At 37.8% G+C, this 16,696-nt stretch overlaps 1 protein-coding gene across 1 annotated transcript; it reads left to right on the forward strand.

Moving 5' to 3' along the window:
• Positions 1 to 602: 602 nt before the first annotated feature.
• Positions 603 to 14,781, forward strand: LOC136240058 (rho-related protein racA-like). The gene is made up of 7 exons (XM_066030881.1): positions 603 to 869; positions 6,292 to 6,561; positions 6,615 to 6,738; positions 8,854 to 9,210; positions 9,259 to 9,622; positions 9,671 to 9,983; positions 14,475 to 14,781. The coding sequence occupies exons 1-7, from the start codon at positions 653 to 655 to the stop codon at positions 14,687 to 14,689; spliced, it is 1,860 nt and encodes a 619-aa protein (XP_065886953.1). The 5' UTR covers positions 603 to 652; the 3' UTR covers positions 14,690 to 14,781.
• The last annotated feature ends 1,915 nt before the right edge of the window (positions 14,782 to 16,696 follow it).

Consider the following 16,696-nt stretch of genomic DNA (forward strand, 5'->3'; position numbering starts at 1 on the left):
ATTATGCTCCTAGATTAACAACATTTCTTGAACATTTTAATCTGTGAATGCTCTATTAATTACTTTTCACTACACAACGACAGCTCTACTCGGACCAGAGGCGGCGGAGACACCTATATTGGAGGGGGGGACTGGGGGTCTAGTTTGGTGATGCCAAGGCCTAGTTGTAAGACCAAAAAAAAAAGTCATTACCTAGCTGCTGGAAATAGTTGCCCTCTACCAACTAGACTATATCTCCTTATTTATAACTACATACGTAGCTTGCTTGCTACACTGCTCCTCAAAAAATACTGTGACTGCTCTATTAGAGTATCTCGATCTTGACTGCTCTATTTGAGTATCTCGAATGATGTTCAGTATTAAGCTTCACAGCTACAGATAATTTTAGAGGGGCTAAGCCCCCCCCCCCCCCCCCCCCCCCCCACACACACACAATTTTCTTGCCTTCTCCGCCGCCCCTGACTCGGACTCCTGATGAATTATCGTTACATTCCAGCCGTGCGCCGCATTATTATAATAATTTTTTTATTGTTGTAATTTCCGGCCAAAACGTAAGCGCGGGCGCTTATAGCGTTTGCGATCTGGTACCTCGTAGCCCAGAGCTGCTCATAACCTGCCAATCTCGCTGCCGATTGCTTCGTCACTCCTCAAGATGGCTGATGTTGTTAGAATAAGGATGAAAGAAATGATAGTTGGGGACTTTGACGTGATGAAGGTGCACTTCTTGATGAAAATAGCTGGATATTACCCGGCTGTGAAACGATATGACCTCTCCAACACTTTTCCCTCTTTATATATTAATATTCCAGATCATCTAATGGATGTTAAGTTTTACGACAAGGTAGTAAATATCAGGATTCAGAACACTAGTAAGTTTGTGATCACTTGCATCAGTGGTACATATAGGGTGTGAATTTTGGGCGTGGCATCTAGTTATTACTTATGATTAGCTACTATATTGTGTCTCATTTGGGCGGGTGAGAGTGAGGTTTTTTCATTACTCACTATTGAAGGAAATGCTCTCCAGCAGGAGCCTGCCATATTAACCTTTTGGCAAATTGCTAATGTACCAATAAATAATTAAGCCCACTAACCCCCTCCTGGGATTACTAGGGAATTAGTTGGGAATTTTGGTCCGATTTGATCCAAAAGATCTTTTGAAATTTTTGGCATTTGTTTAACAACTTACAAGGTACATAAGAACTAACCTGTTTCTTAAAGTGTGTATAGCCATGCTATGTGGGGATTTGACCACTAGTCATGTCCCATGGGTGGAGAATTAGATTTTTTTTATGTCTAATCCCCACCATTTCCCTCACTGTGCCGAGGAAGAGTATAGGTAGGGGATAATATTGATAGGTGCATAACTCACATCAGCACTGCAAATTATTATTTTGAATGCAAAGTCTGTTTTGCCAAATATGACTTTAGACCAAAGTTTACCCTGATGTGACTGGGTCTGGAAAGACTGGTCTTATCGCCAATGACAGCAGCTTTGAGTTTTCATCAAGAACACAAAGCTACATGAATAAACTATCAGATTTCACAATCTAGACTTGAGTGGTCTGCTTTTAGCTGGCTGCTTTTCCCAAGCACAGTGATGATCCATACGAGTGGTCTGGGGCTCTAATGGAGCTCTGGCCAGCCTGGAGATGTCTGTATGTGGCTGTACAGCTCTGTGTTGTTGAATAAAGACCTATGCTGTAAATGTCCTTTTGTTTTAGCCAGTTTTGATAACCGAATGGTCCATAACTTGGCCTAATTCGTCCCTAGGCCTTCCTCTTTAATTTTTGGACCTCAGCTGGCACAGTCAACATGGTGTTAAAAACTATCTAAAATGGCAGGAAACTTAAGTGTTGGCTACTTCTACTGTGGATGTTCTTGATGGTAAAGAATTGGTGTAAAACATGTGAAAATTTGGTACACATAGCTTCAACCATTGGCAAGCTGCAACACACTGGATACTTAAAACCAGCAGTTTTAAATAGGCTATAAGACCGTTTTTCCCAGACTGGGTCACATGTGGCATTGCAGAGGTAAAGAATTGAAAGCTATCTGTGTGGTGGACGATCTACAAAGAGTCACTGTATGGTGTATGTGTGCAAAATGCAGACGCATGAGAAATCTGGGAGTATCCTGCAGGAAATTTTGAAAATTTAGCTAGTTTGTTTATTTCTCTCACCATTTCTATAATCAATTTCACTGCTCAAAAATTGTTGAACACAACATGCTATATCTGCGTGTATCCTTGCCCACTTTGAAAACCTGCAGTATATATCAAACAGTTGTTCATTCATGGGAAAGCAGTGATTTTTCTAGAAACTAAACCGAGAGGGGGCAAAATGAGGTTTTCTATCATTAAGGGGTCACTCTCACTGTCATCACTGGTGACTTGGTACTGATGAACAAGACTTTGAAGTTTTCAAAAAAGCATGCGAACTCATTTTTAGGCTTTAATTCAAACTATGATGAGACTAAATTTACAGGCTTTATAGTGGAGAGCCTGATCACAGTCATGTTCAGCATGTAATAAGAACTAATTATCTGACAGTATTTTACGTAACAGACCTTTGTTGTATGTCATTGGTTATTAGGCTTGCATCATAACAGCCAATAAGATACATGGAATTATGAATATAATTACTTGCAATAAGTAAGACTTCTGTAGTCAGTAGTTCTAGGTCATGTAATGAGTACTGTTTTAGAACTAGTTTAGTGTTAGCCATAGTATATATATATATATATTATCTAATCCAAAACAGCCAAGCTGTAAAAAAAGTGTGCGGCCCTCAGAAAGGCTATGGTGAAAAAAGATGTGAAATCCAAGGTGGCGGCCAAGAAATGGCTGTGATGGTAGGTTAATGGTAAAAATTTTAATAATGACAATTCAGGTAAATTTTAAGCGGCACAAAAATTCACCTGAATTGTCGTTATTAAAATTTTTACCATTAACCTACCATCACAGCCATTTCTTGGCCGCCACCTTGGATTTCACATCTTTTTTCACCATAGCCTTTCTGAGGGCCGCACACTTTTTTTACAGCTTGGCTGTTTTGGATTAGATTTCATTTCTTTTTGTATTTGTATACCCCAAAGCCGGCCTATGGCCAGCTTTGGGACTTTTTTAACCTATGTTTTTTTTCTTTACTACAGGAAGAAGTAAAGATGAAGTAGATATACTTTAAATATTTTATCAGTAAATGTACAAATTATATATATAATACATATGTGACCGGATTTGCAAAATGGGGCCTTCCACACACATCCAATTTGCCAACTTTGACAATTGATAACTTCAGATTGGAAAGAGCTATTGCCTTGAAATTTGGGCAGTGGTGATTTCTTTGCAGCTGAACTCTCCACATGATGGTTTCTTTGTAGCTGAACTCTCTACAAGGCAATTTCTTCTAGCTGATCTCTCTACAGGGAGATTTGTTTGTAGCTGAACTATCTACAAGGTAACTTCTTCTAGCTGATCTCTCTACAGGGTGATTTGTTCGTAGCTGAATTCTGTACAGGTGATGTGTTTGCAGCTGAGCTCTTTACAAAATGGTTTCTTTGTAGCTGAACTCTCTACAAAGTAACTTCCTCTAACTGATCTTTCTACAGGGTGATTTGTTTGTAGCTGAACTATCTACAAGGTAATTTCTTCTAGCTGATCCCTCTACAGGGTGATTTGTTTGTAGCTGAATTCTGTACAGGTGATTTGTTTGCAGCTGAGCTCTTTACAAAATGGTTTCTTTGTAGCTGAACTCTCTAAAAGGTAACTTCTTCTAACTGACCTTTCTACAGGGTGATTTGTTTGTAGCTGAACTATCTACAAGGTAATATCTTCTAGCTGATCTCTCTACAGGGTGATTTGTTTGTAGCTGAATTCTGTACAGGTGATTTGTTTGCAGCTGAGCTCTTTACAGAATGGTTTCTTTGTAGCTGAACTCTCTACAAGGTAATTTCTTCTAGCTGATCTCTCTACAGGGAGATTTGTTTGTAGCTGAACTATCTACAAGGTAACTTCTTCTAGCTGATCTCTCTACAGGGTGATTTGTTCGTAGCTGAATTCTGTACAGGTGATTTGTTTGCAGCTGAGCTCTTTACAAAATGGTTTCTTTGTAGCTGAACTCTCTACAAGGTGACCTCTTCTAGCTGATCTTTCTACAGTGTGATTTGTTTGAAGCTGAACTCTCTACAAGGTAACTTCTTCTAGCTGATCTCTCTACTGGGAGATTTGTTTGTAGCTGAACTCTCTACATGATGGTTTCTTTGTAGCTGAACTCTCTACATGATGGTTTCTTTGTAGCTGAACTCTCTACATGATGGTTTCTTTGTAGCTGAACTCTCTACAAGGTAACTTCTTCTAGCTAATCTCTCTACAGGGAGATTTGTTTGTAGCTGAACTCTCTACATGATGGTTTCTTTGTAGCTGAACTCTCTACAAGGTGACCTCTTCTAGCTGATCTTTCTACAGTGTGATTTGTTTGAAGCCGAACTCTCTACAAGGTAACTTCTTCTATTGATCTCTCCACAGGGCGATTTGTTTGTAGCTGAACTCTCTACATGGTGGTTTCTTTGTAGCTGAACTCTACAAGGTGATTTTTTCTAGCTGAACTATCTCTTTCCATAGTTGCATGAACTCCCTACAAGGTAACTTCTTCTAGCTGATCTCTCTACAGGGTGACTTGTGTGTAGCTGATCTCTATACAGGTTTCTTATTTCTAGCTGATCTCTTGAATTCTCTTCAGTGTGACTGCTCTATTAGGATGACTGCTCTATTAGAGTATCTCGATCTCGCACTTGCCGCACCAAGTTGGATTTCGCGTTATAACTCCGTGGCTTTAAGTCTGATTCTTCTACACCATTGATGAGCCTTTCTAAGATGATTACTCCATCTGTACAACGATTTTCAAAGCATTACCCTAAGCGGTTTATCTGGTAGGCGTGGCAAGCAGTCGTTTTTTTATTAGCTGATCTCGATTTCGTAATTGTTACACACTGTTGGTTTTTTCGTTGTATCTTCCTGGTTTTTAGCTCGATTTCTTTCAAACGACAAAAGGTTTGAGGTTCAATAGTTAACCTATTCACCCACCGAGTTTCAGCTTCTTCCCATACGCGGTTTACCCTGTAGGCGTGACAACATATTGGTGTTATTTTTCGTGAATATTCGCTCATAACTCTTTGCCTATTTATCGTATTCCAGCCAAAGTTGGTACCGAGATGCGCCTTTATATCCCCCTTCTGTGTGCCAAATTTGAAGGCAATCGGATATGGCGTTCGAGTTTTATAGCAGTTTTTGTAAGTGTGCGACAAGAAAAAGAAAAATAAGAAGAAGAAAAAAAAAAACGAAGAAACTGAGCCAATTTTTGAAGTCGCATATCTCGGGAACGCGCGAAGCGATTTCGCTCAAATTTGGAATGTGGAGTGCTGCAGTTGGAGGGAATGTCCACAGCAAAAATCGTCTTGTTTCATCAAGGAAGCACAGAGCTACGGAGGTGCGAAAATTGCGTTTTCTTTCTTCCTGTCAATATACTCACGGGTGTTACGCGCCGGCTTCTTGAGCCGCACGACACACTACCGTGTGTCTTGATACTAATGTTTGATAGTAATATTTTTTAGCCGGTGTTTTTAGGCGGGGCAAATTCAATTTCAGGAGGGGCAGAATCAATTCCAGCCCCCACCCCCAACAAAAAACCTGGAAAGTATGTATATAAGAGACAGAGAAGTATAGTCAGGTAGCAGAACACTTGGTTGATGAAGTGTTTATGCAGCTCTCAGTACCTGAACAACTATACTTTCAGATCAATGCCCTCAGGTTAAATCACGGTTATTCAAATCTGCATTGTGATGGCTTGAGCACTTCAATAGGACTCTTCTCAATCAGCCACAGTTAACTTCTCAACAGGATATACCCTGTTTTATGGATGTGTATGATCACCCGACTACTTAGAAGTCATGTGTGGCAGTTCTACAGACCCACAGTCCCTGCAAATGCTTATGTCATGATCTTACAGAAGCAACTAGCAGTAATTCTTGATGTAGAGTGCTATAACATGAGAGGCAAAGGCACAGTTGACGAAAAACACATGGAAGAAACCCTCATTGAATAAACAGATATCCAGCCATGAAAGAGAACTAGCCTTATATTATTCTGTTAGTGACTGGGATTGGGCATGTACTGAAGTATACCAACTGCAACAAACTGTGCCAATTCAAGTTATGTTGTCATGTGGTACATAAAAGATGATCACTTTATTCAATGTGTCAAAATTAGTAGTGAATTTCCTTCTGTATATATAGGTGGAATGGAGACTGAAGAATATGTTCAACTGTATCCATTGTACTACCCAGAAACTAACATTTTTTTGATGTTGTTTTGTGTTGAGTCTATGGAGACTTTACAAAATTGTGTACAATTTTGGGGACCAGAGGTATCCCATCATTGTCCTGATGTGCCGATAATATTAGTGGGTGTGTCACACTGCTATCGTCCACACTATGGCATTGGCCAGCCACCTTCAAACAGATGTGTTAGTGAAGAGGAAGGGAAAGAAGCTGCCAAGAAGATTGGTAAGATAATTTGAAAGTGTGTATTAGTGTTGTTGTTGTTGTTGTTGTGTTAGGAGCTTATGCCTATTATGAGTGTGACTTGTACAAACACTATGAGGTGTATGGGGCAACACTATTGGGAGTGACTGCTGCGTTAAATAAGAATGGATACCAGGAGCAGGGAGGAAAATTATACAAGTAAATGATGTTGTGTGCTGTGCTTATCTTCACTACTACTATTATTGTCTATATTAGTCAGAATTTGACCCTCATCAATGTTACTATGTTTCATTTTTTTTGTGTTACGATTTGCAACTGAGAACCTTGCACAATGTGTCATATGGTATGATAATTAGGGATCATGAAAGATAGGCTTTTCTGGCCAAAAATAATACCCAACAACTAGTCTCACAATACCTTCATGGCACCTTGGCAGTATTGGTTAGGTATAACCAGTGTTGGGGGATAACGGATTGTGTAATGTTTCCCTTTGTGGTAACTAAGTAATATAATGAAATACAATATAAAAGCAGTAATATATATTACCAATTAAGAGTAAATAATTTATTTACTCTTGATATTACTTTACTTACAAATGTCATCAAGTTACTATAATGACTCGAATATGAAGTAATTTTATTAGGCCACATATTGTTAACTTATGTTTCAGATCCCATGCCCACATTGCTATGTCTCACTGCCTAAATTTGGTCATTATGAGTTTTCACCATTATTTCATCATTTCAATGTTTAACTAATAATTATATAAGTTATTTAAACTTCATAGAGAAAGAAAGGCTGAAGACCAACCTCAATGTCAGGAGAAGGGACTTTAACCCTTTCACTTCTCAACAAGTGATCATGATACTCTAATAGAGCATTCAACTAACTCTAATAAAACAGTCAGGTAATGTAAGATTGTAATAAGTAATGAATAATCAGCAGCCCACCTGGATAGGGGTCTGATCTGAAACATAAAATTAACCATAAGAGGCCTTACTACAAGTAATGAAGTTACTGATCTCATTACAATCCACTGAGTAACACCATACCACAATGAAGTAATGAAGCAGTAAGCAAAGCCCACCTATATCAATGAATGAAGCCTATTGACCAATTACTTTCTCTTGAATTTACATGTCCAACAATGTGATCACGTCAGGTGATACGGTAGTAGTTGCGCGTGTGGCAGTTTACGGCTGTGCACACAAAGTAATATAAAATGTACCGTATAGTAAAAAATTTTTGCAGTAAAACAGTTTGATGAAAACCCACTCACCTCAAAATTGATGAAAAACTTTGGCGAATGGGGCTTCATCTGGATTTTTTTAGCTACCACGTACTGTACTGCTCAAATGCAACATTGCTCGCTACATCGTGTATTTAAAGAACTCGCCAATTAAGGGGCGTGGCAGCTATTGCAATTGCGAGTCTTTATCCCTTGCATCAATGAGGGATGATGACTCACGATGAAAACAGCTGCCACACCCCTTTTAATCATGTGTAGTGACATTGCATTTGAGTGGTAGCTACCGTACAAGTGTAAGCATTGTTTGCTGGTTTCTTGTAATGTCTAGAAGGGTGTCGAGAGCAATGTTTAGATTTTTGTGAACTCCTGTAGGACAATGAACCTTGCCCACAATATAATTGCCATGATACTTCAATTTAACAAGGCTAATCTGCTTATGTGATCATGATTGCTAAAAATAATTGGCGAATAAAACTTTGGTGATTGTAATGTTATTCGCCAAATTCGCCAAAGTGTTTTACCGCCAAAGTTTTTTACTATACGGTAATATTATTGTAGAGTATGGGTAATATGTAACTGTAACTAAATAGTTTTAGTTGTAAGTAATAGTAATAAGTAATGAGTATAGTTTTAAAAGTAACTCCTCCAACACAAGCCCAAAAGTGCCTTCAGTACAACCTGAAATGCTTCCAATAGATTGCTACAATTTTTTTAGAGTTGAAAAAAAATTATTACTACTGACTAACAGCCTGACTGATGCCTTCAGGCAAGTATAACTTAATAACAGCTAAGGCTATGGACTTATTTGATGTTGCTTAAGTGCTTTTGGCATGCTGTAGTATGTACAATGTACGTATGCTTCATGAACTTACCTATCTATAGATGGTATAAATTGTGTTTTGATGTAAAAAGGCTTATCTGGTCACAGAGATAGAAGCTATTTATTTTACACAGAATAGTACATATAGCTACATGTAGGCTAAACATGCAGGTCAGATAACTATAGGGTTTCACTATACCTTGCATGTGTTAACATGATGTTTATAATGTTGTTTATCATACAGACATTCTACTTTTCTTGGTGGACTATTTAGCAGAGGAAAAAAGAGTCCAGTTAAACCTCCAGTACCAGATAATCTTGATAAACTGTTACCAGTAACACAACCAATGAGACATCAGGGTACACACTCATTCTCATTCACTACACTGTGGAATAAGGAATTATTCTCTGATGTCATCATACATCATAACCAGATGGTATATCATGCCCACGCAATTGTCATGTTCTCACAGTGTAAACTGTTTACAACACATTTCAACAGCAACAACGAATCAGTGAATGGCTCAACCTCAAGTGTAGCTAGTAAGCTAACAGATGCAATCAAACAGTCAACATTCTTCACTTCAGCAAGTATGGAGAGGTTAGTAATAAGTGTCATTGAGTAGGTATTAGTATGGTGATCCTGTAGTGAGTCAGGGAAGGTGCACCTTTATGTGAACAATGATATTCCATCAGTGATAACTGAGGCTGTGTTGTCATGCTTATATAGTAATAAAAGAACAGTCAGTAGTGTTGTTGATGGAGTAAAATTGACTACTGTTTGCTCTGAGCTCTTCATCAAGGTAAAAAAATTAACAGAAAACCAGTGGGATTTAGAATTACCATTGAACACTGATAACCTTCAGTGTTTCCTCTCATCTGGGGAATTTTGTGATGTGAGATTTGTAGTGGAAGGAGAGAAGTTGTGTGGTCATCGTGCCATTGTGTGCTGTCACTGTGAGGTGTTATCAGCAATGTTATCAGGTGGTTTTTCTGAGAGTCATCAAAAGGAGGTACAAGACACACAATCATCACTCATATACTATTAATACTCCACACAGGTGGTGATACAAGACTGCAGCCTGGTGTCTTTCTGTTGTCTATTAGAATGGCTGTACACTGGTAGGTGTGACTTCAATCCCAGGGTGGGGTCAAGTGCATCAAGAGGAACAACAAAGTTATCAGACACTGAAATGTTGGAGGTGATACGACTTGCTGATCAATATTGTCTAACAGAACTAGTAACTGTCAGTGAGGTGCAGTTATCAGAAAGAATCATCACTAAAATCAAAACCTCTACCATAGAGACATCTGCAGCCTCACAACAGTCAAAACTTAACTCACAAATTGAACAACTTTTGGATGAGCTAGTTGGTTAGTAACATTACCTTTAGTGGTTATCATGCAGATAATTTGGTAATTGAGTACATCATTGTTTTCAGTATATTCAATCCCACCCACTACTGGCTGGACACTTTGTCTAGAAAACCCCATTGAAAAAAATTGTTTAAACTGTGAATTGTACAGTTTCCATTGGGTGACCCCAATTAATTTTTATTTTCATAGCACTTTTATTAGACAAAACCCCAATGAATTCACTTTCCATAGGATAATCATTGATACCGCATTCATTAAATTTTCAATGATCTTTACAGGTTTGTCATGTATACTAACAGAACATTTCTTGTTAGGACAAGTGAATTGATTGCATATGTGATCGTATTTAGCAAAATTAACCATATGGGTGCTATAGCTAAAAGTGAGATAACACCAGCATGAAGTTGCTGTACTATCAGGCTAACAATTTCCATATCAAACTCACCTTTAACTTGTTGGGTCTGCTTTTGGTGGACTGTTCTCTGGCGGCCTGTATAACCACACCAGACGTCTATACAGATCTGTGAACAACAGGGAAGTGCTTTGGGGGTTCATACACTCTAAACAGATGAGCAGGGAGCTGAATGTGTGATGTATGTTTGTTTTGTGAGATTTCAGTCTATTTCCTGCCTCTGATGGGCTGTTTTGTGGTCTGGTGCCTTCAATTACCATTCTCGTCCATTTTATAGTCTATCTCTTGCCTGCCCTGCCACCCCCACCCCCACCCTCCACCCCTTTTTGAGGACTCATGATACAGCAACACTGGTGAAAAAACCTATCTAAAATGGCGGGAATCTCTACAGAGATTACCTTGGCCACTAGCTGCTCTTATAGGTTGTGAATTGCTCCATCTTTGCTGAAAATTCCACACGTGTAGCTGCCAAGGCTGGTGAGTAACAAAGCTTTAAATTATTAAAATACGTTTTTCTCTGAATCAACAATGCACCCATAAGGGTGATTTTCCAAAATCCAGACACATATTAGCACAATAGCCAGTTTTAGATGTACATGTACTGATTGAAAGGAAATGATAATGATCGTTCAGCAAATGTGCATATAGTAGAAATGTAAATGTAAAGTTATTGCAAAAGAACAAGTGGACAGTTAGTTTGAGTATTTTAGCTATGCCTTGTATTGGTAGCAGGGTTGCCTTGTATTGGTAGCAGGGGTGTCTTTTAGTAGAGCTGTGAAGCAACTATGATTAGTCGGGTGATAAATCGGTTTTTGTTGAGGGTGATTAATAATCAGGCTATATGGGAAATAACCAATTACTCAAATGACCACAAGATCACTTACTTTTTTGTCATAATGAATGCACAATAGTGTAAGAGGAGGATGATTATTGTTTGTTTGCTATAGGAATCATACTCCGTCAGTTCACATTTTACTGCCTAACAGTATTATATGTTCATTGGTTAATTGGATGAAAACACAGTTAATATAAAAAAATTCATTGAATAATAATGAAATCAGTTAATTAACTGATTAGATAGAGTGAGCAGATAGTTGATTATGGGTCCTTAGTCATGGTCTCATCTCTAATATGCAGTTATGTAAACACTGTGCCACTCATGGTAGTGTGTCATGCAGCAAAGAAAACTCATCAGTATGCCACACTGGGTATATTGACAGGAAGAAAAAAAATTTTTTTTTCATGTATGCAAAGCTCTTCTCGAAAGTACTTGATATATATATTTTTTTTGCGTTATATCTGCTGGCAATCTTTGGTACCTCACGTTCCAAATTTCAGCAAAATTGCTTTATGCGTTTGTGAAATACAAACCCTCAAAGTTAGGCTTAATTTCTTCATTTTTCTGATGGCCAAATTTTTCTTCTTTTTTGCACACTTTACAAAAACCAGTATAAAACGCAAATGTACAACTTGATTGCCATGAAGTTTGACATACAAGGTTGTATAGAGGAGAAATCACATACCAATTCTGGTGTGAATTTGATATATATTTAATGAGTATTTGTGTACAGTAGTGATTTTTTGTCATGCCTGCAGGGTAACTGCCCAAGAGAATAGTGGTCTGTTTATAGGTTAGCCATCAAAGCTCAGTAGTTTAAAGAAACTGCAGTGACAGCTATAGAGTCACAAGGGAAAACCTAAAATCAGTCAAAATAGTCTAATAGAACAGTCACCAAGTAGCAAAAGTCCACAAAAATCATTCAAAAAAGTTGTCCAAAAGTCAAACCAGAGACCTCCATACCTAACTCCCAATCTATTAACCACTGAACCTCAGTTAGCAGCTATTCAGTTCACATAATTTCATAGACCTGCCAATGGAAAATCTAGAACATTCTGTGTGTGTTCTATTAGAAGATTAGAAGTCCTCAGAAAATGTGCACTCTATTAGGGTATTACAAAACATGGTCAAATAAATTCTACAATACAATACTATTGTAAATTCTGTCTTCCAGAATCATCATAATCATCATTGTGTCTGTAGGTAAGAAGAAACAAGCCCCAAAAGCAGCTTATGGCTGGGTTTGGGGTAGATAAGCCACCGATGTTTAGCCACCAGGTGCTCATATGCAGATACTACAAAACATATTCTGTTGAATTTTGCGTTGTTGTTAGCTTAGACCCTCACCAACTAGCACACCAAGTTTTTTAGGATTTCCTCAAGGACTGTGTGTTTGGAAAGGCATTGAGCCTATGACTGAATCGTATGATGTTTTGGCCAAAAGTACCAATTTTGGACAGCACCTCACAAAGCACAGGAAATGCAAAGATTTAAATACAATTGTGTATGTAGCTAGGGTAGTCACTCAAGGTATAGCCCACCAAGTATCAGCTTATAAATCAATGCTACGCCTCAATCAGATATTATTTAATGTATGAGTGTATGCAGACCAATAAAGTTTTGATCATTCATTAGTGCATATATATATAACTACAACTACTGATGGAATTTATGAACAAATTTAGATGATTTTAGCTGTTTGACACCATAAACATCAAAGCAAATCATTTTGAGTGTTTAGTATGTGTTATGACGATCTGTAGATGTGAACTAGTTATACATACACCCAGAGTCAGAACACCTGCTACAAAGCCACAAGTAAACCCCATTTCAGTAAAATCTTTACTTGGAATATTGTCACATGAAGAATGATACAGTATGGAAGCATTTTAAATGAAATTTACACTGCAGCAATAAATGATTGTTCTATTAGAGTAGTTGATATATATAATTGGCTGCTTTATTAGATTATCTCAATTTATTCACTCAACTTAAATTTCTAACAAATTAAATTGCTGTGAGAAACCAAGATTTAAATGAATAAACTGAGATACTCTAATAAAGCAGTCAGGATAATTCAACTACTCTAATAAAATGGTCACTGAAATCCTATTTCAAAATGCCTCCATATTGTGTCATTCTTCATGTGAGATTATTCCAAGCAAAGATTTTATGAAAAAGTTTGTTTGTGGCTTTGTAGCAGGTGAAACACAGACTGTGACAGTTCTGACTTTTCGTGTGCAACTATAGTTTGGGAGCAGCCAAGTACAGATCATCATAAAACATACTAAGTGCTCAAAATGATTTACTTTGGTATTTATGGTGTCAAACTGCTGAAATTATCTAAATTTGCTCATAACTTCCATCAGCAGTTGTACCTATGTGCCAATAAATGAATGAAATTACATGTGCTCATACATTTAATAATATCTTAGACGTAGTGTTAATTTATGAGCTGATACTTGGTGGGCTAGACCTCGAGTGACTATCCTAGCTACATGTACAATTTCATTTAAATTTTTGTGTTTGCCAGGTGTGGTCCTAAAATCAGTACTTTTGGTCGTACGATTTGGACATAGACTTAATGCCTTGCCAAACACACAGTCCTTGAAGAAATCATACAAAACTTAGTGTGCTAGTTGGTGAGGATCTAAGCTTACAATGGTGCAAAATGCAAGGGAATACATTTTACAGTTTCTGAGTACAAGCATCCTAAACTTCTTGGTGACTGAACATAGGTGGCTTACTCTAAATAAAGAAGTAAAGTATTACAAAATTAAGTAACAAATGATCAAATACAATTACAATACTATTGTAACTTCTACCATCATCATTGTTCCTGTGGATAAGAAGAAAATAAGTCTCAGAGCCAGTTTATGACTGGCTTTGGGGTATTTGAAATACAAAAAGGAATGAAATTCATGCAAAACACCTAAGCTATACAAAAAGGGTGTGGCTTTCAAAAGCCTGGGTGAAAAATGTTGTGAAATCAAAGGCGATGGTATCAATGCCAAACAATGGCCAGGGGTGCATTATTTAAACTGATTGGCATTAACATCATTGCAGCCATTTCTTGGCCACCACCTTTGATTTCACAACTTTTTTCATGCAGGCTTTCAAAGGGCCGCATCCTTCTTTTACAGCTTAGCTGTTGTTGCATTGATGTGGTTTACCAGAAAGTTCAAATAGTTTATTCATTAGTTCACAGTTGGTATTACTAGATTCCATCGCATTGTAGATCTGGTTTCCTTCTGCAATAATTGTGGAGGAAAGGAGCTAAAGAAATGGATATTGTTACTGATTGCTAGTAACTATGGTGACATCTGGGATGAGTGGAAGACAAGCAAGAAGGCATTAGAATTACCTGAAGATGACAGAGATTTTATAGAGGATAAAGTATGGAACAAAGAATATTTAAGTTTCAGTGAAAAGTTTAAGTCTTTATATTGGTAGATATGTATATTTACCCAATTTTTAAACTCCATTTAATGTTCATTATATGTGTGAATATGCAGATCCTACCATTTCTGTTAATAATTCCAACTTATTAAGACATGTATCATACAATGGATTATGTAATTGTGTACATAACAATATTTTAACTGTTTGTTATTTGTTCTCTTCCTATATCTCCTCATCTGAGGTAGTTACAATCTTGATTTTGTAGTCAGAGAAGGTACCACATACAAAGTTTTATTATGTTAAAGGGAACCAAGTCTTCATACTGTCAGTTGATACCAGCTGAAATTGTCATGGTTAAAGATCAAAATCCCGTGCATACTATACTAGGGTATTTACTTGGTTAAATGCCGCACTTTTAATATCATCTGCACTTGAGCCACTAATACCTCAGTTATCACTGAGATTTTATTATTGTACTTTCCCAACCTGCATCAAAAAGTAGTCACTGCAAATCAATTATTAAGTGATTTGAAATTATGTTTTAAATTTGTGTATAGCACTACCAACAAATGGAACCAACTTGATGATTTCCTGGTTACCTATGCAATTAACATTGTGATATGGACAGAATCATATCTAAACGAATCTATCCTGAACTCTGACCCAAATAGTTATCAGAAAGGACAGAATTACAGCATAGCCCAAAAGCTTAGATGAAAGGTGGTCTTTCATCTTGTAGAGTTTACAGGAAATTATAAACACTCATGCTTGAAAAATTAAGTGCAAGAACTCATCAGCTGTCTATAGTGCTTTAAAATCAATACCGTGTGTCGTGCGGCCCAAGAAGCCGGCACGCCACCCGTGAGTATATTAACAGGAAGAAAGAAAACGCAATTTTCACACCTATGTAGCTCTGTGATCCCTTATCCGATTGGAACCAAAATTTTGCCAGAGAAGTGCCGGCCAGCTAGGGGAGTCTACACACCAAATTTGAAGAAAATCGATCCAGCCATTTCCGAGATACGAGTGAACAAAATTTATTTTTAATTTCTTCGTTTTTTTCTTCATTTCGCTCACTTCGCAAAATCCGCCATAAAATACGATTGCGTGCTCGGATCGGGCTGAAATTTGGCTCACTTAAAGAGCTCATTAAGGCGGATCTCCGTATCAACTTTGGTAGGAATCCGATGAACATTCACGGAGTTATGACCGATTATTTGCGTAAAATAAGGTCGAAGGTCTGTCACGCCTACAGGGTAAACCCCATGGAGGAATCAGTTGAAAATTGATATGTAGATGGAGCAACCATCGTAGGAGTGCCTTTTTGTGGTTTGAAAGGAATCGGGGTAAAGACCATGGAGATATGACACAAAACCCAACCTGTGTCAAAATTACGCGATCGATTTTTATGAATAAAAAACTATTAGTTTTCGTGTCTACCAGGTAAACCGCTTAGAGCAACGAGCTGAAAATCAGTATGTAGCTGGAATAATCATCATAGAAAGGCCTTGCAGTAGTACAGAAGAATCGGATTACAAACCACTGAGTTATAATTCGAAAGGCAAGTACGTGTAGCAAATGCGAGATCGAGATTCTCTAATAGAGCAGTCACCCTAATAAAGCGTTCAGCTGCATTTATAATTTACTCAATTATATTGCATTACAAATTATTCTGTAGGGAAATTCAGCTACAAACAAGTCACCCTGTAGTCAGATCAGCTAGAAGAAGGTATCTAATAGAGAGTTCAGCTACAAAGAAACCATCATGTAGAAAGTTCAGCTCAAACAAATCACCCTGTAGAGAATTCAGCTACAAACAAATTGCCCTGTAGAGAGATCAGCTAGAAGAAGTTACCTTGTAGAGAGTTCAGTTACAAAGAAACAATCATGCAGAGAGTTCAGCTGCAAACAAATCACCCAGTAGAAAGTTCCGCTATGAACAGATCACACTGTACAGAGTTCAGATAGAAACAAGTCTTCCTGTAGAGAGATCAGCTAGAAGAAGTCACCTTGTAGAGAGTTCGGCTACAAAGAAACCACCATGTAAGAGAGTTCAGC

This window comes from Dysidea avara, chromosome 12 (genome assembly GCF_963678975.1).
Source record: "Dysidea avara chromosome 12, odDysAvar1.4, whole genome shotgun sequence".
NCBI classification, from domain to species: Eukaryota; Metazoa; Porifera; class Demospongiae; order Dictyoceratida; family Dysideidae; genus Dysidea; species Dysidea avara.